At 34.9% G+C, this 23474-nt stretch overlaps 1 protein-coding gene across 6 annotated transcripts in view; it reads right to left on the bottom strand.

The window, feature by feature from the left end:
* HEATR5A (HEAT repeat containing 5A) overlaps positions 1 to 23474 on the bottom strand; it is a 66131-nt gene that overhangs the window by 14445 nt on the left and 28212 nt on the right. For 2 of the 6 annotated variants that reach the window (XM_074824583.1, XM_074824581.1), the window contains exons 12-27: positions 22957 to 23068; positions 21919 to 22071; positions 20497 to 20596; positions 19645 to 19754; positions 15281 to 15444; positions 14988 to 15163; positions 13675 to 13780; positions 12557 to 12747; positions 11943 to 12102; positions 10678 to 10867; positions 9971 to 10140; positions 6935 to 6961; positions 4934 to 5072; positions 3630 to 3812; positions 2536 to 2775; positions 1628 to 1809 (exon numbers count right to left, since the gene is read on the bottom strand). In XM_074824583.1, the coding sequence (XP_074680684.1) occupies positions 1628 to 1809; positions 2536 to 2775; positions 3630 to 3812; positions 4934 to 5072; positions 6935 to 6961; positions 9971 to 10140; positions 10678 to 10867; positions 11943 to 12102; positions 12557 to 12747; positions 13675 to 13780; positions 14988 to 15163; positions 15281 to 15444; positions 19645 to 19754; positions 20497 to 20596; positions 21919 to 22071; positions 22957 to 23068 (2403 nt within the window). The remainder of the gene's footprint in view (positions 1 to 1627; positions 1810 to 2535; positions 2776 to 3629; positions 3813 to 4933; positions 5073 to 6934; positions 6962 to 9970; positions 10141 to 10677; positions 10868 to 11942; positions 12103 to 12556; positions 12748 to 13674; positions 13781 to 14987; positions 15164 to 15280; positions 15445 to 19644; positions 19755 to 20496; positions 20597 to 21918; positions 22072 to 22956; positions 23069 to 23474) is intronic. The other 4 variants (XM_074824586.1, XM_074824584.1, XM_074824582.1 and 1 more) reach the window with 3 other exon arrangements.

Genomic DNA, 23474 nt, shown 5'->3' on the forward strand with positions numbered 1-23474 from the left:
TATTTCCACAGACTGTTTCAGTGAGGTTAAAGAGGGGGGAGATAGTTGCAGTCCTACTTTTATTGTTTTGTTTTGCTTACACTGAAGACATGGTTCTCTTTGAGAGTGGTCTTCAAAGTTGATTCTATTTTTTGCACAGTCTAAAACAGAAACATCTTCCTTCCTGAACTCTTGAGTTGATGAGTAGCCCTCAAAAGAAAAAACAACATTCCAAACGACGAAAGACTTGCAAAACACCTCATGAGTGACATTTTCTTACTCAGAAAGAATACATAATTAAGGAAACAAACAGCTGAACTTGGTCAACTTTACAAAGTGAAAGAAGGGGAAGAAACCCCATTCACCTAAGACACAAGCATATACTTACCCAGTTGCCGAGAGTTTACCTACTTTCACTGTTGAAAGCTGTTTCACTAAAAGCTAATGAAAATTTCCCTTGCTGCTTTAGCTGATACCTGAAAACTCAGACTTAAGTCTGATGCTCTTTGGGATGAAAGTACAAAGTATAGTACAAGTACTACAAATACAAGTCTGTGAAAATAAGCGAAAAGAAGCTGTCTTTAATGACAGTTAATGACAGTTTCTTAAGGCCCCCTAAAGCTCAGACTTCATTAAAGGAACACGATTTCAGGAAACCATTACTCAAGTCCAGGAAATCTATATCCATCTATTTCTGGTTATTGTTATGGAAAAAAAATTGACAAGACGACGACGACATATTTAACTGATTCACATCTCTTTAATTTCTATGAAACAGTTGATGAGAAGATCTATGCATAGTATTAGCAGAAATACTTTAAGGGTAGTGAAGGTTAAAAGGAGAATTATTAGCTCTGCCTGTGACCTATTTGATGGTTTCGGACAGCAGGGACAGATGGTGTATTTTTTTTCCCTTGGTAGTTCCCAATTAGATCAAGGCAATTCTCCTTTCCCACAAAGAAGTGCCAGTAGAATAGAATTCTAATGGCAAAAGCAAGATCAAAGTGGGTTAGGATGTCTTCAGTGTCAGGATCTCTCCATTTTTATGAGAGTGATCTGACTTATTCAATGCCTGCTAGAAATTGAAGAAGAAGAGCCAGATGAGTCTTAACACAGCTGCCTGTCATATTTAATGCAAGTGTAGTTTGGAATGCAAAATGATCAGGACATCTTTTCTGTAAGTCTAAACAAAGACTTAACTGAAATAGACCTTATGAGTACAGTCCATGCTTTTACCTCCTCTAGCTTATTTATGGACCAAGATCTCCTAGTGTGATCTCTGGGATGCAAAGGCTACTTACTTCTAAGCAGAGTTTTAAATGATAGCTGTTTCTAATATTTCTTCCAATAATTCCACACTTTGAAACCAATGCTTTCCAAACAAAGCTCCCGATGTTCTATTTTCTTTTTGGTGTATTCATAGAGGTAAGAGGGAAAAATGGTCAAACTGGAAAAACTTTGGGGCTAAAACATTATATGCCAACTGAAAAGTTGCTTTCTAAAGAAGTTACGTCCAAATAAATTAATAATAGTTTCAGTAACAAACAACTGAAACCCAACTCTAGCACTACACACTGCAAAAAGCAAATTTCTTTTACTGATTAACTGTAACTCTAAACTTATCTACATTATTAGCAATGGTGCTTACATTGGCCTGATATTGCTCCAGAATTACATGACCCGGAAACTCTGGTTCTGGAACAGCTGCAAACTTCCGAACAACAATTAGCAATGTTTGAAGCCCAGAAAGGCGAAGTTGATCACTGTGGTCTGTGGCAGCCATAAAAGCCATACGGATCAAGTCAGCTAAATGCAATACCAAAAAGTCATCTGAAAAGAGAACAGAAATTAAAAACCAAAACAGTCTTATTAAATTTAGATTTAGACATAATATATTTTATAAGACTGCTCCTAACATTTTCAAAATGTATACATTGTATGTTTTACCTTACCACATATTGAAGATTGACTTAAGACAGCTTACACATACAACAATCTTACTTGGACATCTTATGTTAGCTGCTCTAGGCTCCTCTCCATTTGAATGTAAGGAAAAAAAATACTTACAATAAAGCATAAATATCTTTATGTATGAGGTTGATTTTCTAAAAAAAGAGTTTTGAGGAAAACACCTCCAGATAAACACAAGAGGTACTGAAAATTGGCACTGTGTTTCTACTGGTAATTACACAAATTATGAAACAAAGAAGTAGAGTTTTTTAGTCATAATCCCAGATACCAAACTGTGATGTTGTAGGTTGGTGCCAGCTATCACTTCTGATTGCCAGTGCTTGTGCAGAAACAATGGCTTCCTATGCATATGCCATGGTACTATAACCAGGAAAGTGAGTGTAAATGCTGCAGTGATATGCCAGTATTTTGGCAAATAAAAATTGCTTCACACCTTAATAAATATAGGCTTCTAATAAGAGTAATTAAAGGTTTCAGTGATTACAAACACAAATTTATGATGAATTTTATTAAGATGCAAACAGCTAACATATATTTTAAGCATACTTCACATTCTGTGAAATTCTTTCAGTGTTTAACACATACCTCTTGAATCACGTTGTTTTCTTTCCTGAGCCAAAGTTATGTCAAAATGTGCACTGCCTGCATTTTCACACTGGCTTATAATTTTACAAACACACTCTGCAGCAAAAACTCTGGTAGACCATCGTGGATTACTGAAAGGATGGAACCTCTCATCACTGTCAGACGTTAATACAGATGCATCATCCACTTTGGCAGTTTCCTCTTCTTGAGTGGTATCTACTGAAGCTACTGTATTGAAATCTGTATTTAGGACACGGGTTAAAAAAAAGAAGAAATGTAATATTCTTTCTCACTGTAACTGAAAACTACAGAAGAACTCATATGGAAATCTCTTCAAAGTCCATCTCTAGCCTCCAACTCATTATAACTCCCTTCAACCTCAGTGTCTAAAAGTAAATGCTAGAATTAAAAATAAAATGTAGCAAAACTGTCTGAATTTTGTTGATATTACTTGCTGGAAGACAAGATCAATACCATGAAAGTAAATGAAGAACTGCAGTAAAAGAAGCAAAAGAAAAAAACCTTTTAAAATAAGTGTGACACATTAGAAACTAGTACGTTTCCAAATCAAAAAATCTAAACCCAAGAAGTTTTCCTCCTGCACTGCAGTTAAAAGAAAACAATTCACCACCAACAACAATATTCGGCACAGTAATTAATTTTATCTGCTCAGGAGTTTCATTATGATATAGTAGGTCTGCATCATTCCTATTATTAATAGAAGAGAGGGTCTGAATATTTTTGTTGTAGGTAATTGCACAGGACCCACAAGCTCAAATATATTCTGCATTTCCATTTTTGATATGCAAATAAGTTACCATTAGGACTATAAATCAACAAGAATATGAACAAGCAAGATATACTAAAAGGTTTACAAAAACTTGTTCAATAGGGAAAAGACAATCAGAAGGGAGAATATTATATTCCTTCTGAAAGAACTAAGTTAAAGGGTCCAATGTTTCAATACGAAGGACAATGATACACTTCATAAATGTCAAGCATTCAAGAAACAAGACTACTTTCCCTCAGTGAGATACTATATTGCTGCAGGCCTTATTTTCATGTGTTCTCAACAACAGTGTATTAGGACTTACCAGCTGAGGCAGCAAGAACATCTTTACAAAGCTTCAGCCAAAAAGAGAGTTTCTCAACAGCCATTGAAGTAAGCATATGAGTCAGAGTCTCCTTGATATCTTGGCACAATCTTTCATCCAATTCTTTGTCCAGCAGGCCCAGCAATGCCCCCTCCAGGCCTATTTCTCTGATGTTAACATCTGCTAAGAATAAAATCTGTGAGCTGAATGCTGTACAACACAAAACCACAGTAATGACCACAGAAACCCCACTGAAGGTTGCACAGAGTATCTTGTGAACAAGTATTCAGCCCTGAAATACTTCTGAAATAATAGTATTAATTACTTTAATACCATATCTAAATCATCTGAATACAAAGAAAACCTTTTAACTTTTACAGAAACATACTAACAACAGGAAGAAAGTTACCTCAGGGGAAAAAAAAAAAAAGAATCACACACTGAATTGCACAGCATTACTATCACCATAGCATGTGAGCTCCTGAAAAAAATTATCTTTGGCCATCTGATTCTTCACACTGACTCATAAGGTAATTCTAAAACAATGTTTTAACTTGAAAGGGAAGTTAAAATTATTCTCCAAGAAATCTCAAAACCAGACACATCAAAATAATTTGTTAAATGAATATGATCAATTTTTATTTGCCCAATATTACCAGTTTTAAAAATCAGCAGTTTTACAAAATGGCTATAGCCTATCTTTCCTGAAAATTTCCAAACGAGCTTGAATTGAAATCCAAAGTGAAATCATTTATTACCACTGTCCCTTCATAGGAAGGCACATGAAAATGAACTAGTGATCATTCTCAGGCCTTTTAGAAAAAACCCAAACCTTTAGCAAGTTAAAAATTCTAGGGACCCCAGATCATCATTAGTTAACTAGTTCTCCAAAGAGGTCAACGGAAACTTTCTTCAGCACGTTTTGTACACCTTCCCTCAATGACAGGTTTTTAATTTAAGAATAGATTTATGTGGCAAAATAAAATTATGAATATGTATGTAAAATGCAGGACTATGAAGCTGTTATTACAACAACTACTGGCTAGATAGGATTAGGTTTCTCTGGAACTCCACTTGCATTTTCTCATTTAGTGACCCTTACTATCTACAGTATATGAAAAGCAATAGTATCTTCATTTTATCACTAAGAAAGGATGAGGATGTTTCGATAATTTGGTACTATGTAGAGAACTGAAGCAGAAAAATCTTTTTGAGTTAAAGATTTCAAGAACATAGCAAAGTTTTCATACCCATAGCACTACCAATGTGTCAAGCTCTTTGATCTCAAAACTGGAATATGTTACCTGGAGTAAAATCTTCTCTGCTCTCTTTAACTAATGCAATGGCATATTCTGACACTTCAGCAGCTTCTCTTTGCACAAGTTGCCGTAAGCAAGCTACCACTGCACGTCTCAATAATAAGTATGAGCTACAGAGATTCACCTGAAACACGCAAGAAGAAACAGTAAGATGGCTACAAACCTTTATCACAATACCTCAGTAAGGCTGGTGTTTTCTGAACAATTGTAGTTACAAGAAATCTGTAAAGTCAGTAAGCATGTAATTGATGGTATTTTTGCTCAGCTTTTTTTTTTTTTTAAACCACAAATGAAAGGTTTTGCAACTCCTGTAATCAATTTTAACATATAGGTACTTTTAACATTTTATCTCCAAAGGTAACTAATAAGACTGGTTTGGGGCTGGATCCAGCTCCCACCAATACGGGTAGAGACACCCCCATTAACTTCAATGACTGCTGAATCGTGGTCTTAATGAACAATTAACTATATTCTTTGACTACAGGGTATATATAATGGGCTTGGAAACTCAGTGAAAGAGAAAATTACTCAAATCATCCTCAGATGTAACTAAAGAAATGTCAGTGTAACCAAGGGTGAGACAGTCAATCAGGCTTTAGTAAATCTGAACTCCATGCATGAAAGGAAGTTTACAAGAAAGAGCAAAGAAAACACTGCTGCAATTTCATCACAAAAAATATTATTTACTCAGATGACATTAAATTATGTTTCAGAAAAGGTGAGAGGAAGGGTGAGAGTTACTGGTGAATCTATCACACTGAGACAAGTCAGCTCTCCTGAGCAGTTTCTAGCAAAAAAGTTTATAGCATCACCATATTTTAACACCACCAGGCCAGTGTTTGTTTTTTATACTGAAAAATACATAATAACAGCTTCTTTATTACAGAAACAAGGAAAAACACTTAAAAAAAACAAGACATAGCTTCAAGGTTCTTTTGTTAGAGTGGAGCTATCTGATTTTTATTTGCTTGCTTTCAATTTTAAGAACATTCTGAAGGGGATCCCAAAGATAGAGTGAACCAGCTGTGTGGCCAGGCAAGATGGCTACACCAATATTTATGCAGCTTCTTTTAAATTAAGCTTAGATTATAATAAAAAAAAATATTCTCTACAACTAAAGAAGTTGTGTACCCTTAGCTGTCACCATCCTTAAAATACACAGAGCTGAGTGTCTGCTGCACGGAAACCCTGCAGTAAGGTCACGCTCCTCATTTGCCAGCAACAGGTCAATGTTAGTCAAAATGAATAATATATATTAGTTAACATAGAGTTAAAAAGAAAAAGTTAAAGATAACAAGAGTGATACAGAATTTCAACTTTGTTACTTTAAAAAACTAAGCTTAGTCTTCTGTATTTCTATGCATGCACATGAACCTACAATAATCAGAATTACATATTTAATACACACAAAGATATACTCTCTGCATAATTCTTCTAAAAGAAAAGAAACCTGACTCAGTAAGTATGTCTGCAAGATACTTTAATTGAAACTTTAAAAACAAGTGAAGCTTTTAATGCAACATTTATGCAAGCAGGCTACACATTCTACTTCAAGTTGGACATGCATAAGTTCCGTGCTCATTTTTAATAGGGAAAAAACAGAGGATCCAATTCAGGCTACTGAAAAATGCAAGACGCACATTTTTCATCTTCCTCATTCTCCCATATTCTAAGCAAGGGACAGGACTAAATAACAGACACAAAATGCAAGCATCACATACAAACTTAAATGAACAAACAGTTCCCTTTCTGTGCTTAACAGGTTAAAAACAAAATTATGTCTCACTAAGCACATAAATGAAATGTATGTCTGCCATCTGCATAAAGTTAGGAAGGGTCTGGTTAGGATGACAATCAAATGTCACTTGACATGCTAAGAGAAATTAAAAGAACATTAAAATGGTTAAAAGGAAAAGATAAAAGATGAAATAAAAAACACCACTGCAAACTGCAAAAATTTAGGATTAACAAGGCACAGGGACCTACCAACACAGAATTATCCAACAAGATTTCCTGCACAAAAACAAATGACAAACCAGTCATGACAAAACCAAAATATAGATATCACAGTGATACCAACCACACATGGAGGCCATTACATATAAATTCAGCATACATTAAAATTCAGAATCTTATCTCAAACATACCAAAATCTTAATTTGCTTAGTTCATTTATTATATTTAATGTTGAAACACACTTAAAATTGCAAGCCAGCTGCTCCTAAAATTAGTACTTAAACAGTACCAAGACAACAGCACAGCATAGTTATTGACATCGTACAGTTATCACATTTCAAAATATCTTTAATGTCTTGCAGCTGAGAACTAGCGTTCACTACATCAGAAGCTTACACAGATAAGCTCTTCAGAAGTCTGTGTTAGCTTTAGAGCTAATGTTAGACATGAATAAAAGCATATGATTTCTATTTCACTGGAGCCAAGAATTTACCAGACAGGATAAGCATTACTGTTTGATGCAAAGCCCCATGAAAAAAGACCCAATCGACAAACAAGGAATACTTTCAGAAGCTGAAGAAGGGAAGCTAGATAATGACAGGCACATGTATACAATTAAAAAAAAAGAAGCCAAACAAAAAACAAGCCAGTGAAGCTGTGTATCCATTGCCCAAGTCATGTTTTGTTAGTGCTAGCATAGTCACAAACTGAGCTGTTTAAATACTCTGGGGACCTAAACCACCTCATGCTCTAGGTGGTGGGAAGACAGGTGGAGGAGGTAGCTTGCAGCTGCTCACAGCAATTGTGTTGGCATGCCTAATGCTACATTTGTGGGAAAAAGGGAAAAAGGGAAGAGAATGTCTGTTTCAGAATTTTCAAAAGGCAAGTTTGAAAACACAGAAATTTTTTTTAAACCTTGAGGAAAAGGATGGAGAAGGGAGTTAGTTCAAATGTTACTAAAAATAAATTTCTTTGCACATTTGTTTTCAAGATTTTACGAGTGAGAATTCATGTTTCTATGGACAGAAGGGGAAAAGATCACTTATTTGACCACAGACTCTTTGCCTCCTGTTTTTCTGCCTGAAATAAAGAATGCAGTGGTGGATATCCACAGTGTCTAGTGCCCAGCTTTTATACTCTGCTTCCCCTTAAGACTTGAAAATGAGTTGCAAAGGAGGACAGTCACACCTTGATCTCCACTTGCAGAAATTTAAAAACTCATGGAGAATGACTTGCTGAGGGTCACCTTGCAAGCCAACAAGTCAAGAGCAGATTTCAGGTCCAGTCCAATAGTTTATTCTGCTTCCCTAGTGAGATGGTGATTTAGTGGGTGGAAACTACACAGATGGATGGTTTGTTTTACAAATGCAGAAGTCTGCTTGTGCAATGATCTTCTCACAGACCTTCAAAGCATACACTCAAACCTTCTTTATGACACTCTTGAGAGACATATTGATGTTTACTGAATTGTCAGTATCAGCAACATTTGCCATAGTTCTGTAACAAGTTCACGAGAATGAGAAAAGTTCACTGACTTCGGTGGGCTCCTCCCCTATGAAGCTCACAATTGTTTCTGGGGTAGAGATGAACACACACATGTGTACAGATGCACGAACACACACACTTCTTAATTAAGTAATTTAATGTTATGAAGTTCATAAAGTACTGTATGAAGTACTTTGAGACAATTTGTAAAAACAATAAAAATCAGTAATATTGTACAGACAAAACAACTTTATCATGACATCCTCTTTACTAGTAGATAGTTGCTATTAGAAAAATCATACTATACATGGATTTACTTATGATTCCAAATGCTAATACATCCTCTGAGCAAGAAAGTGACTTATACGATTTGTTCTGATTTTATCAATTTAAGAAAACCTGTGTTTTACCCAGAGAAGAGAAAATCATAGCTAGTGTACTTTAAAAGAAAGAACACTTCAGATGAGTTCCAGTTCTTCTGAAACTAGTATGTCCATGCCTAACACAATGTGGAGCTGAAAGAGCTTCTCCTTCAATTTTTCCTGGCTCCCACAATCATGTTTCTAGTCAAACTAAATAAAGGTAAATGGAAGGAATCTAAACTTTACACAAAATCAATATATGGTTAGTATCGATATACAAGTGCTACCCAGGGGAAGATGTAAATGAGAACTGTGTTAAGATAAACAAGAGAGATTAAAAAAACCCCACCATATTTTATTGTCTGTGTTTATTTGTTTCCCTCTGATTTACAGGGAGACTAGATGGTCTTCTTTAAAAAGAAAAAAACAAACAGGAAAAAAAGCACACCCCCCCCCAAAAAAACGTAGCTAGCCCCTGAAAACCCACCAAGGCTAATAACTACCAGAAAATTATTTTTGCTTTCTTCATAGAACTAAGTGCTTCTGAATAGCAGCTATTCCAAGACAGAGAAACTTTGGGGGGGACAAAAGGAAGGAAAAAAACCCCCAGCAAACAAAACCTCCCACCTCTTTGTCAAACAAGGCTGAAAAAATTTTATTTATTTTTTCCAAAGACCTAGTTTGACTATTACTTATGTAAGTGTCAGAAATTTTTATACTGACAAGACGACAGTACACTGAAGCATTAGTGCTACAGAAATTATGAAATAGAGAAATCTACAATTTTTCACTATCGTGAAAAAACAAATCCAAACAAAATAATTCTCAGTAATTATTATACACACTTTTAAAATTAATCCTTCACCTAAGACATAAGAAGCATCAGAGGAAAAAACTGGCCAACATAAAATAGCTGGTAAAAATCCAGCAAAATTATGATGGATGGTATATCCTGCCAAACAACTGGCCTTAACAATAACACTTACAAGCAGTTGAGAAGGCCAAGATTTCTACAGAATGTGCACATCTTGTAAAGGAGAAGCAGAAGCTGGGGAAAAAACTGAAAAAATAGAGAATACTTACCTGTAGGAGCATATGAAACACCTCACCCCTACACAATGATCAGTTTCTCTGGTTAAAGAAGCATCTGAATTTTTTAAGTGTTTCTGAACAAAATATTTTAAAATACAAGGATATAGACTAGTAAACGTATACTCACACACAGGCAGCTGACAAGGCTAGACAAGTTGACATGTCGAGGAGCAAACATGTGAAGCTGCTGAAGGCAAGAGATGGCTTGAGCCTGAACAAGGCAGTCAGGATTATCCTGCATCACTGCACAGCCCAGGAGGCAGGAAGTTCTTAAGGCTGAAACTGTTGTACTGCTGCCTGTATTTGGAAGGAAAAACAGGTTCTGGTTTTTGTTTTTCAAACATCAACTTTTTATTTTCAGAACATGATAACCTGTCTTTTTTCCAAGCCACCCATAATTCTCATCCTCCTGGAAGATATTTTCTGTATCTGTGTTATACGTGCATATCAATGAATAACAGTCACACTGCTCTCTAGAAATTTCAGCATCCAGCTATCTAGAAGTTGATTTAGATGCAAATTTTAAATGTTTGCATCATAACTAAGACACAGACTGGCTCCTAACTCTTTAAATAGGAATGCCTTCTGTTTTCATGCTAAATATAAGAATTTTCAGCCCAAGGCAAGGCTTGGAGAACCAGTTCAAACAAAGGAAAAAACACTATTGTTGGAAAACTATCTAGCAGTTGTGTCATCCTGATTGCATAAACTCATGGCCTGTGAAATGTCTTACAACAAGGAAAAAAACAGCATGTACTTATTTCTTGATAAAATTTGAATTACACATTCAAACAATGTTTAGCAATTTTGTTGCTGATGCTATATGTCACATACCTTGCAACTCAGGGCCCAATGTGGTAATAAGTGCATTTAAACAGCGACCGAGGCTTTGGTGAACTTCAGCATAAGCAGGAGGCACAGTCAACAACAACATGAGAACAAGAGATAAGGTAGGCTCCACGTGCACATGATACAAGGGGCCAGCTAAATCTACTATCAGTGACAGAGAGTGTAATGCCCATGCCTGTAAAATAAGAGGAGCAGTCATGTAATGTCTATATGATAGATTAAACATAAGATCTTTTAAAAATTTGATAGTTCAAGTGAAACTCAGTAACTGAGTGTAATAAAAGTTGTACTTTTAGGTTCCAAAGGGACAAATGGAGAGGTTATAGAAAGAAACTTTAAGAACCTGATGCTTAATAAACCATTTTGAATATTTTGCAAGGTACTGTATGTTCTGCAATGAAAGAAATATTGTGTCATTGTTAATTAAAAAAATTAACAGCAAATTTAATAATTATTGTTCTTAAAATACATTATACTCTTTGTAAAATTTCTTCTAGTTCCATGTGCAAGAACAAGAGAATTATGAAAAAATACTGCTGAAACAACATATTGTTTTAGTCTCAGTCACTTTGCACCAATAGCCACATCTGTTTCATGCCAACATACAGTTCTCTGTGTAAAGATATTCTAGATAAAGCTTAAAAAAATTCTTTAACTCAGATTTAAACAATTACATGGAATATGCTCAATGTCTTTTAAAGCTATTCTGATAGATAATAGTTTTATCTGCAGGGAAGTAATTTTAATTAGTCTTCAAAACATCTTGCCTTATTCAAGTATATTGAGCAAATTCTACAGCATTCATGCTACAAATCCCTATTATTTACTACATAACCCTTCATCAAAAAAATGCTGTGAAGTAAACATCGTAGCAGAAACAAAAACTGACATGAACAAAAACACCTAGGTACTATCTAGTCAAGGTCAAGATATAGGTGAATGTGAAATTAATCAATTCCTAAACCATCAGATATTGGTTTTGAAGCCTTATTTGAATATTTGAAGCGTATTTTAGCCTTATCAGTCTCACTGATCGTTAATAAGAGCCTCCCATATCCCATCATAGTTCTTGCTTGGAAGGTGGATTTCCAGCAGGGGCTATGGTTTTTCATTGCCTTTGCTGCTCCAGCCATCACCTGTGAGATATGCCTAAGAGGTTGTGAAGTGTTATTCTTACAAGAAAAAACTTATACTCCAGAATATAAATCAGTTAATTTGTAACATTACATTTTTAGAGAAGTGACAAGTACCTGTACATCAGGAGAAGTATTGTCCTGAGATAAAGTATAAAGGATTCCAACACATGCATTCAGGTGCTGAGCAGAACCTATTCCTCCTAGGTATCTATACAGACATCCCAGAGCCAAAGAATGACCTGTCCTTGATACCACATCCCTAGCAGATTTTAGCCTATTAGTTGTAAGGAAAGAAAGCTGTTAGTGTCATCACCAAGACTAATACTATGTAATAAGCACATCTACAAATGGAATTTCTAGTATATTATCAGCAAAATATTTTATTAGACATTGTTATATTGCCAAAATTCTAAATTCATTTATCATCTCTTATCTGAAGGAAGGACCAGAAATAATTTAGATATACTTAAATGGTGTTCCTAGAACAGCAGCCAATTTAATTTATTTGAAAGTTGACATGCTTACTCAGACAATCTTCTTAAAGGTCAGCAAAACTAAGAAATACACGCTCAAGTCAGGCAGTGCTTTTTCCTGTTAATTTCTGAAGTGACATCAAATTCATGAAGGAACCAGCTTTTAAAAATTATTATCATAATAGAGGCCAGATAGATTTCTTAAACATTTATATAAACTCAACTAGTAACTTACCACACATTTTTTGAACTTACTTGTCAAAACTGACTTGTGCTAATCGAGCAGTGAAGGCACTGTCAGAAACCACCTGTGCCAATCTGGCCAAACACTCTGCAGCAGCACATCTTAGGAGTGGATTATTGCTTTCCAAGGCACCCATTACCAATGTCAGGGCAGACCTTCTAACTTCTTCTGGACCTAAACTTCCCTTGCAGTTAGCCAAGTGCTAAAAATAGATATTAAATATATTAAACAGCAAGACAGTATAGAAATCAGAATGTGTTTTTCCGTGTCATACAAAAATTACAAGACCTGCAGAAGGGATTTGATTTTCTTTCCCTTTTATCTGCTGTTTTGAGACTCAGAAGCCTAACTCCACATAAGTGTATGTCATACCACAACATTATAATATCAACATTCTGATTTTAAGAAATACTGGATAGATTGCAGTAGAATCCAATAAACCAACACACTAGCATAAAACTCAGGAAAATAATATCAAGAAGAAAACCAGTGAAAACAGAATAAATGACACAAAGAAAAATCCCAGCCCAAAAAAAGAATATGAGCATAAGCTACAGCAGTTATCTGGATTGCATATTAAATATGCCCTAAATACAAATGCAAAGAAAACTCTTGCCTATTCTGAAAACATTTTGCCTTACTTTGAAGAAAACCTAAGAAGGGAAGAATGAAAACTGACATGAACAGAGGAAAATACAAATAAAGCATCAGAGAAAAGCAACAAATGGCAGATAGCGACAAGATTTTTTTACCAATTGTTACTTTTTTATTTATACAGTAAGGAATATGAAAGAGACAGTGGTAAAGACAGAAATGATACAAACAGAATTTTTCCATCTCTCTCCTATTTGAATGATACTAGTATGGATGATAGTACACTACAGTGTACTAGAATGGGTTTCCCTAACCCTTTAACATCAAAAAAAGGGAAAAACTAAACTATGACTCTTCATCACTTAAGAAAAGTGTGACAAAACAGTAAATATTTTACAGAAAACAGGACTGATCTTCACCTTGACTGTTAATCAAAACAAGAACTGCTGTGTAGACACATTTGAACCAACAGATGTCATGTTTTAGTAACAGAGAGGGAGAGAAACAAAGGAGAGAAACCTTGAAGGAGACTTACCTTTAAGGAAGTAGAAAAGGCTGACACAACATTTAGTTGTACTATTTGTTGCCGTGATCCTTTTGTTTGCTTTATGGAATTCAACAATTGTTCTAACACCTGGAGCCTTAAACAAAAAAGAAAAGAAACCACAGAATTAAAAACTAAGGAAACAAATCAAGCTTTTTTATTTTAAAACACACAACAAAGCCTATATATGATAGAAACAGAGGTGGAACAAACCTATTACCCTAACTTTTGAACATTTCCCTTCAACTGGCATCCCTGTCTACTACAGAAAATTTTTGTATTCTATATTAGAATAGGTAATTAGTCTATGAACACGAACTTTTTGCCTCTGTTTCCTTATAACGTATGTATTCAGAGATAATTACCTATACCTAAGTAACATTAGACAGATGTTATTAAAAGGAACTGTGTATGGGAATGATGCATTTTGACTTAAAATTGAGAAAGGATGACGGGAAATAAAAAGAAAAGAAAAATGCAGTTATCTGCAGCAATTAGTTCAGGTCTTGAGAAACAGGTGAAGAAAACGAACCAGCAAACTGGTGACAGTAGGGGCAAAAAGCCCAGACAAACAGGAAAAAAAACCCACCAAGAAAAGAAGTCAGTGAAGACAGAATATGGAAGTAAATGCAAGTCAGAAGAACATATCATAAAGCAAGTGGCAATTTTATTGGCAGGTATGCTCGTATACAAACAGCTGCCTCAGGATTACACTAACGGCTGAGCATTCTAAGCAGTGAAGACATCAAGACTCAGGACTTGCATGCTAAGCGGTCACCCCTCACAGGAAATTACAAAACCATCACCACGTATAACAATCATGATCCAAGGTCTAACTACAGTTGGGTTTGAAAATATAAAGCCATTTAAATTAAAAATAATTTATTTGCTCTAATGCTGCATTCAAGAAAATTACCGGCAGCACACAGAATAAGCAACAGCATGCAAAAATCTTGAAGAATTTCATGCCTCGGCAACTGGTGTGCTTATAAATACGAAACAAACCAAAATGTCATGTGTGCAGTGGGAAGATACAGATACACACACACACAAAACCAAGAGAAGTCTGTGATCCCTTTCAAGCATTCTTGTACCTTGACAGAACTGTGTTAAGACACACACTCTTGTTTCTTCCCATCCACTTTTTATAAAGACTGAGGCAGATACAGGTTTTACAGAATCCACTTATACAATCCATTATTTTTTCAGAATTGTTTTCTTCTGTGTTCAAACAACACTGTTAGCATCTTTTAACATCTTTTAGCATCTCCCAAATTCCTCAGCAGTTACAGTTACTACTTTACCTGTGAGATTCTGCTACATGGGAGAACATAACTCCAAAAAGATGAGTTGCTGCACTGATAACAGACAATACGGGAGGTAGTGGTTTAGGTACTGAATCACCTTTTGCAGCTTTCTCATAAATTGAGTAAGGGTCATACTCCAGGCTGCCGCCAGCTATGCTGTTGCCTAAAAGGAGCTGTAAAAAGGAAAAAAGTTATAGCCATATTTCTGACAAAGACAAAACCAGCACTGATCCCAATAAATAGAACTGTATGGAAATATAATACCACCATTATACTAGAACAAAAAGTACCTGCTCTTCAATAAATCGGTGGTCAGTCTCCTGCAGTAAGGGACCAAGTAAAAGGAGATCATTCTCATGACAAAGTGGGGGAAGCAAGAATGTAGAGGCGTCGATCTGGCTATCTGGGACAGTCAAGTCAACCACTAACTCTTTTAGAATAGCACAGAAGCTTCCTTTAAATTAAAGGAAAAAAATACTCAGAATTTTCAGTTAATTACTTGCCACAAGCAACTTTGAGAGCAAGATATTTATACTAAAATAGCAACAATCTAACATTTTTCTTTAGTCTTCAAATAGTTTTTTGGAGAATGCTCTTGTTACAGGGGAAACAACAGCATTACCTAAGATAAGCAAACTAAGCACATAGAGCAATCTAGAAGCTGAAAAACAGAGACCTTTACAGAAGGCATAATGCTATGCAATTGCTAATCAAGTAAAATAGTTGTATTTATAATTAAAGTAGAAGAAAAAAAGTCAGTTACAAACACAACCATATTTTCTTCTATTTCCTGAAAATTAATGCTGTGGAATGTATTATTACTACGCAGAAATACTTGGACTTGGCAAACAGATGTAATTTAAAGCATCTACAAGTTTGATAAATAACCAAAAGCTGCAGAACATACTGCCCTATTTCAGGAGTTTGCACTCAAAAAGCAAAGCATGAGGAATTCACTGTATCATAATTGCATTATGATAATTTACACTGGTAGTTAAAACTTTCCCATATTTTTGTACATAATATTTCAGATAAGATTGTGCATTATACATAAACAACAACATTAGGCATTTCGAGTCAGACTATTTTAGGTTATTAAAATAGTCCCTGCAGCGAGAGATCATTTCCAGTGCTGAACCACACATGATGAGAAAGGTCTGGCTTATCTGGTAAGTTGTGCAGAACTGATTTTAAGGAATGTACAGTCTTTATGCAAATATTACTTAAGAATTTATCTCCGGAGCACTAGGATTGCAAAGTCAAGTCCTCTTGAATTGGGAAATATCAGCATTAATGGGGGCTTAACTCCACATCTCCAGTTCTTTGCATTCAGTATTGTTGTTAGATGATCACAAAATTTCCCATTTGCACTGAAGTTGCTTATAATTTTTCAACACACGGAAGTTCCAAAAAGTGGGACAACAGTTATCAGGACCTCACGAGCACAAGCAGAACCATTTATACAGTTGAAGCTGGTAGATGAAACCAGCTATTTTACCCTTTCTGAATCCTGAATCTGTTCTAAGAAAGCTGAATTCCTCCCCGCTGCCTCCCAAACTCCTGTCCCCACCAGCCTCTCTCCCCTGCAGGCATCTGTTGCTTTGCCTGCCTCTCTGACTAATTAGCAAGTATGTAATTTTTCCTCAAATGCCTAACTCAAATCTAAGTGGAAAAGGTTAGCACTATCAAATATATTCCAAGATGCAAGATAGTGTGTCAAAGGGACAGAAATTGAGCCTTTTTAAAAAACACCATAACTAAAAACAACAACTAGAAACTGCTCTTTCATTAATTGTTATAGACCACAATTAAAAAAAAAATCCCCTTTCTATGAAAACAGCTTTTCAAATAAAATTTAATGGAGATATTTGGCAATTTTTTACCAAATTAACATTTATTTTAGTCCCAGACACTTGGCCATCCTCAACATGTCAAATAATATTATCCCAATGTAAAGCAGTCCAAAATTTTGAGCCAGAACGCTGTTCCAGCATCCTAGCTATTCATCTCATCCTGTTAAGAAAGAGAAGTGAATGCTTGTATTCAATTTTATGGTTTAGACAGTGGAACATAAGAAGCACAAAAAGCTGAAGAATGAAAAGAACGCTAATGAGTTGTCTGACAAAACACATTAATTTCAGACCACAGAAAACATCAATGAATCTAATAATCAAAATTCGAACTACTGAAATTATTTGTGAGAAATTATCAAATTGGACATTATAAAAACTAAAATTTTTATATTAACTCACAGGAAATAAAGGTTTTAGCTTCAAAAACATGAGCACATTATAATCCAAAACTAATGACACATGAAAAAGTTCACGAATATGAATCATCATCTTAGAAACAGAACCAGCTTTTGTCAGCCTAACAAGTTCATACTTCAGATCAGCTAAATTGCAAAGCCTTAGTGGTTCACATGATGGAAGACAGCAACTAAAATATGTTAAATATATTTCACTGATGTTCAAGTTAACGTAATACATTCTTCTCGTATCTGTCATTGCTGAAATAATGCAAAAAATCAGCTACTACTCACAGTAAACCTTCATAAAATTCTGCTGTTTGAGAAGATAGTGATTTTTAGTGATGACAGGAAGCAGTAAGAGAAACATCAGAGAGGCAAACAGAGAGCAGGAAATGACCAAGAGACCAAGCAGAACCTAAACAAGTTCTAGTATCTCAGACCTCAGAAATCTGAAGGTATCAGTTGAGAAAGAGGCTTGGAGCTATGAATAAAGAGAGTCTCTTCTCAACTGTTTATTTGGCTGGGTATTTGGTTTTGTTCCTCTTGTCATAAAGAAAACAAGCTTTGCACATTATTTGCAAATACTGAAAGCTTGAGTTACAACTCCTAGTATAAGTTCCCATCACCAATTTTCTCAAAAAGAAACAACTTGCAGGTTTCTAGCCTCTGGCTAACTACCCGAGTCAAAGAAAATGAAAAGAAAAGAAATAAAACCATGAACTGGTGAAAGCTTCTCACTCAGTGTGCCCCTCTGAGCCATGCAAAATGTGCCAGGCTGTGCAACACAAGAGTACTTCTAATATTCTTCCTAGTGATAATGACTAAAATTAGACATCGAAAAAAGCATCCTGGGTTCCATAATCATATTGTTTTCCAAAATAATTTATTTTTGAAAATCCTAGAATTTGCAAAGACAGAGGGTTTCTGCATGAAGCTGTCATACTGGAAATAATACGGAAAGAAGGGTATTTGTTTCAAGCTTTAACTTAAAAACATTTTTTGCATTTTTAAATGATGCATACTTATATGCTAAAATATACAACAGACCTTGAAAATAAGCTCTGGCAATATATGCGTTTCCATTCTTTCCCTACTCTCATACTGCTGTATTACAAACGGGTAGACAACTCTGAGACTACATCTATCAAATTACTGTTTTGATTCGAAGGCTATTTACAAAGCTTTCAGCAGGGTGATCAGTTATTTATAACAAACCTTTTAAGCTTTTTCTTTATTTATTGGTTTTAGAACACAGCATCCTCAGCTAGGATGCTCTCTCACAAGAGGCAGGCTTTGCGGGTCACACTGTAAAACGCTGTATATTTTTCAATAAAGTTAGACCATATGCAAAAATCCTAAACACACCAAGGAACCACCAAACCCACCCATACCCAAATATTGATATTCTATAAAACATCAACCCTGTAAAAAAAGAACAAAAGAAATAACTTGCTCTAAGGGATGGAGGTGTCATTTTCAGTCTTTTAAGCCCAAGTCACAAATGAATATTACACACTATGCTTCAATGTTATATAGACTTCTAATGTGACAACAGCTTCAAGGCAAAAGTCGGGGATTTGTTCTTTTGAAGATTCACTTAGTTACCACTAGATGGAGCAGATTATTTGAGTAAGGATTCCCTGCATGATACAGAGGACACAGCGAATTCTGTGCCTGGTTGGCCCATATTCTCTCTGTCCTGATGAAATACCCTGTACATCTGTTTACAGCTGTCAAAAACACTCTGGTTCCTTATTTCAGTCCATAAAGTACTTGACAAACAATTTAAAGATGACAAATATTCAATGTTCTAGCTGAACTGTTAGACCTAACTAAAGTGCATAAATTACTGGATTAGAGGATTAGATTTTAAATACTACTAGATATGTTCTGCTACAGAAAAGTAAGTCTATCCCTGGAAATTTTTCTTTAAATACAAACATTTTATCCACAATCTGCACAGGATCAGATTAATATATCTGTAATTTATAAGTCTACTTGAAGCAATTACATTAAATTCTTTCAATAGACTATGCAATTGGTTTGTGCTAAAATTACACCTTTTGGATTTAGGATTCAATGAAAGATTCAATGTAAAACAGGCATCAAAGAAAGTCAGTTCTTCAAATAGTTTAAAATTTCAAGGTTGTCTACCTTCAAGTTTCAACTAAAAATTGGACAGAAGTCTATATTGGGGGGGGGGGGTGGGGAAGATGATGAACACTAGCTTTTCAAAACCACAGTGACTTCACTGCAATTTCATCAAATTTAAATAGAGGGAGTAAAATGTGTTTATTAGCAAAGGTGGAAGTAATTATTTTTAGCTGAATATATGTTGAAAAAAGCCTTAAAAACATGCCCATGGTATTTTTAATGGATTTCCCTTTGTAAGGAAATACATACCTTCATAGGTCTTTGGAGGCAATACTGCTAGCAATTCATAAAGTTTATGTCTGTAAACCGTTGATGGTGTTTTTAAAGAATTTCCATATGATTTAGATATTGAAGAAAGCCTTAAAATATAAAAAGCACATCAGAGATGTTAAAGACTAAGCATTATGTAACACTCCGCTTCCATTTGTACCACTCTACTGAATACTTTTAAATTCTATGCATACTATAAGTACAGTTTTGATTTGCATTACCAATAGTAGAAGTAAAATAATTTCACGTGTTCTGACAGAATGTCGATTCTCCCTTCCCAGTCATTATTTTGATTTAATACTAGAGAAATAAACAAGTTTTTCTGTTTCCTTTGATTGTACCTATATTTATTACAATTAACCATTTGCAGATATATCTCTGTGTTAGAGATTAGAGCCCAAATACACTAAACCACTGAAGGCAAAAGTTTTAAAATTATAAAACCCTTTCCATCTTAGCTCTGAATCTAAATATAAAAAATGCCCATGTCTAAAACTTTTGGTCCAAATGTATTCTTGAACTTTGTTTTTTATTTTATAAAAAATGACCATGCGTAAACATGAATGTGTATGTTTGATTAAAAAAGCAGGATAAAAACACTAATTTAACAAAACCATGCAATAATTTCTTCCCTAGATTTTTTACATGATACTGGAATCTGAAAGACATACTATGACAGCAAAAGTCTTCAGCTATATAGCTGAATTCTATACTCAAATTCTTGTACCTTGAAAAGAAAGTTCTTTAGAAAGTGCACTAAATCAAATACAAAATTACACTGTAGCTTTTCAAAACCAGAATCTCATTTAACAGTTTTATACACACACTTACTGTGTCAATAAATCAACAGCACTTGGGAGAGGAGGAAGAAGTCTCTGAACAACTTCATCCGTAAGAAGACCAGCACAGTGGGAAACAAAGCTTTTGATAGCTAGAAAAGAAATTGGATTTTAACTTACTTAGAGATATCTAGAAGAAAAAAAAAAAGATCACATTAGTGAAGTAATCACATAATTACCTCACTAATAATTTAAAAGTATAAGAAAGCATGCAAAAAAAAAAAATTTTGACCAATAGTTTAAGAAGCTGATAAAATCTCAAAAGTCATATTTACAGATGCACTGTTTTGGTGTCTCAGCTTGGACATTCATATCCTGACTTTTAATTGCATATATAAATGCAAGCATTATTTTTTTTTGTCATGAATTATGGGATATAACTAAACTTCATGATAATTCCATGTTAATAATAAAAAAAATTTTAAAATGGGAGAAGAATGATGTTCAGATGACCTACTGCTTACTTTGCTAGTTTTCTATTTAAATTTAGCGTAATTACTGTACTTTAGGAAACAACTTATATGTACACAAGTATTTTTCATTATTTACAGAAAATTAAACTTGAGTTTAATTTTCGAAAAGGACACAGAGAATACACAGTACTAAAGACCTATTTCCAAAAGAAAAAACAATATTTACAGGTTAATTGTTTAGGTTACTTGTAAAATGAAATCACTATTGAATTCCTAACTTTCCAATGGATTTTAAAAGTGAGAAGGCTGATCACTATACTAGGGTTCACATTTCTCCAGTGCAAAGGACCCTTTAGTACTCTAGAATACATGACTGAATCATATTAAGTACTTGAAGATCACTGGAGTAATGTATTGGAAACCCCAACTTACAGTATTTCATGATGAAAAATTGCAAACCTACCAGACAGCAGCCAAATACATAGTGCTCTTTACTGGTTGAGAATTGCAACTTCCTTACTGTAATTTTTACATGAGTCTTCCCACTCTCACAAATGTGTTTGACCGACTCACCAATTCTATTTTGCTTACAGTAAGTTACCTAGTAGGAAACAGAACTGCTATTTACCAGGTATGATAGACTGTTTAAAAAAACAGAACATAGCCTGGAGTTTAGATCTTCATTCTTTACTGTGGTATGTTAAACAAAAGAAGAGAAGTAACCTTCCTGATATCATTTACCACCTGGAAATCAAGTGATTAGAAGAACAAGAGTAAACCCTCTTGGGTTTTCTTGTTTCTTTTTTACAAAAATGAAACACACGTAGACAGATAGCTAGATAGATGTAAATATATGTATACGAGCATGTATGTTGGAGAGCAAATGCATTCTTTACCATCCAGTGAAAAAAATCTATACGAAGCCTCATTGTTCTTTCAGAAGGGAAAATAAACAGCGCAAATATAAATATGCAGAGAAAGACACAGTAAATCCTGCTTACCACAGAGAGCACCAGCACGACCTTCCAGTGTTACTTGCCAGGTAAACGAATCTCCTCGTGTCTTCTCTGTTTCTAGGTCTTTAGGGGATGATGGAAAGATGCACTTCCATAGTAACAGCATTCGTGGCAGATGGTGTTGGACAACTGCAGGACCTGTAAACATTGACAGTTGTCATGCCAATGTAAGGATTAGTAACATTAAATTTTCTCTTTATTTCTTTTTCCTACGTTCATAAAACCTTTACAGCTGTGAACAAAACTTTATGCTACTTTCCCAGCCTTCCTTCATACAATTTCTCAAACGTTTACCAACTTGGTACTCCATTTTCATGCATAACTACATACCCACTGACACATTTACTAGTATGCCACCAAGCCAACTATAACGTCTGTTTTACTAAGTACAGACCCTGTGGATCACCAGCATAAAAGAAATGTAAAAACCAAGAGTGATGTTCAGAAAGGCAAACATTCGTTATAGGTTAATGCACAAGGTGTGTTTTCCCTAATCTAAGAAAAAACTGGGAGCTGTTGAGCAGAAGTAATAACTGAAAACATGAAAGGTACCTTAAAAATATGAACAAAACTGATAAAATACATTCATTTGTAATTTAATGATCACAGCAAATAATACAGCCACTTATAAATATAAGAAAGTTCTGTTAGGTTTCCTCTGACAAGAGGGAAATAATTAGCTGATTTTGTGATGGGATAGATGTTAAAAAGTATCAGTGTAATTCTTCATGACCACAAAGGCATTTGGTTAGATTGACTTTGAAATTGATCTTCTACATTTAATTAACAGTGGTCCCATTTAGTCACTGTTTTTCAGACATTGCTCCCAATAAACTTATAGCAAATTTGAAAGAAATGACAGTATTATTTTAGAAAGCTTTTCAAAGGTTCCAATTAACTCTTTTTTTTTTTTTAGAACTATTTTGTAGTGGTAAGTTAAATGACACATCAAAAGAATTATAGTCAGAGACAGAACACAGAACAGCTTAATGTAGTTTAATAAAAATTGTAGAAAGCTACTACCTAATGTCATGAGGGCAGCTATCAACAGCCATCCAGCCTGTGTTCGCTGCAGTGAAATGCGACTGTTTTGAGAAGCAGAACACAACAAATCCTCTGCTACTGTCATGATTACCTTCAAAGGTAAAGAGAAAAACAGAGCATCAGCATCTTAGTAACTACCAAATGTTTTTTCAGTACTATTTGCTGTAATATTTAACCCTATTTCAGTGTCCCCAAATAGAATACCATCTTTCTCTCACACTATGGCAATACACAGGCTCATGCAGTTGCAATATCCGACTTCAGTACTAGTCTGGAACAGCTTCAACAGTTCTGGAGGATACTAGGTAAGTTACTTTGCTACTTTGTCCCCTTTCTTTTATCAGCAGTAAAATGACAGCTAATAATTCTCATGGGAATATGCTTTGTAAGGATAAAAATGTTCTCTATTTATGTCACTATGTAGAGAAAGGATAGCAGGAGACCTACAAATTAGAGCTCAGAAGTGGCGAAAGGGGCAATAATCTTTTTATCCTTGT

The sequence above is a fragment of the Strix aluco genome, chromosome 4, assembly GCF_031877795.1.
Source record: "Strix aluco isolate bStrAlu1 chromosome 4, bStrAlu1.hap1, whole genome shotgun sequence".
NCBI lineage: Eukaryota > Metazoa > Chordata > Aves > Strigiformes > Strigidae > Strix > Strix aluco.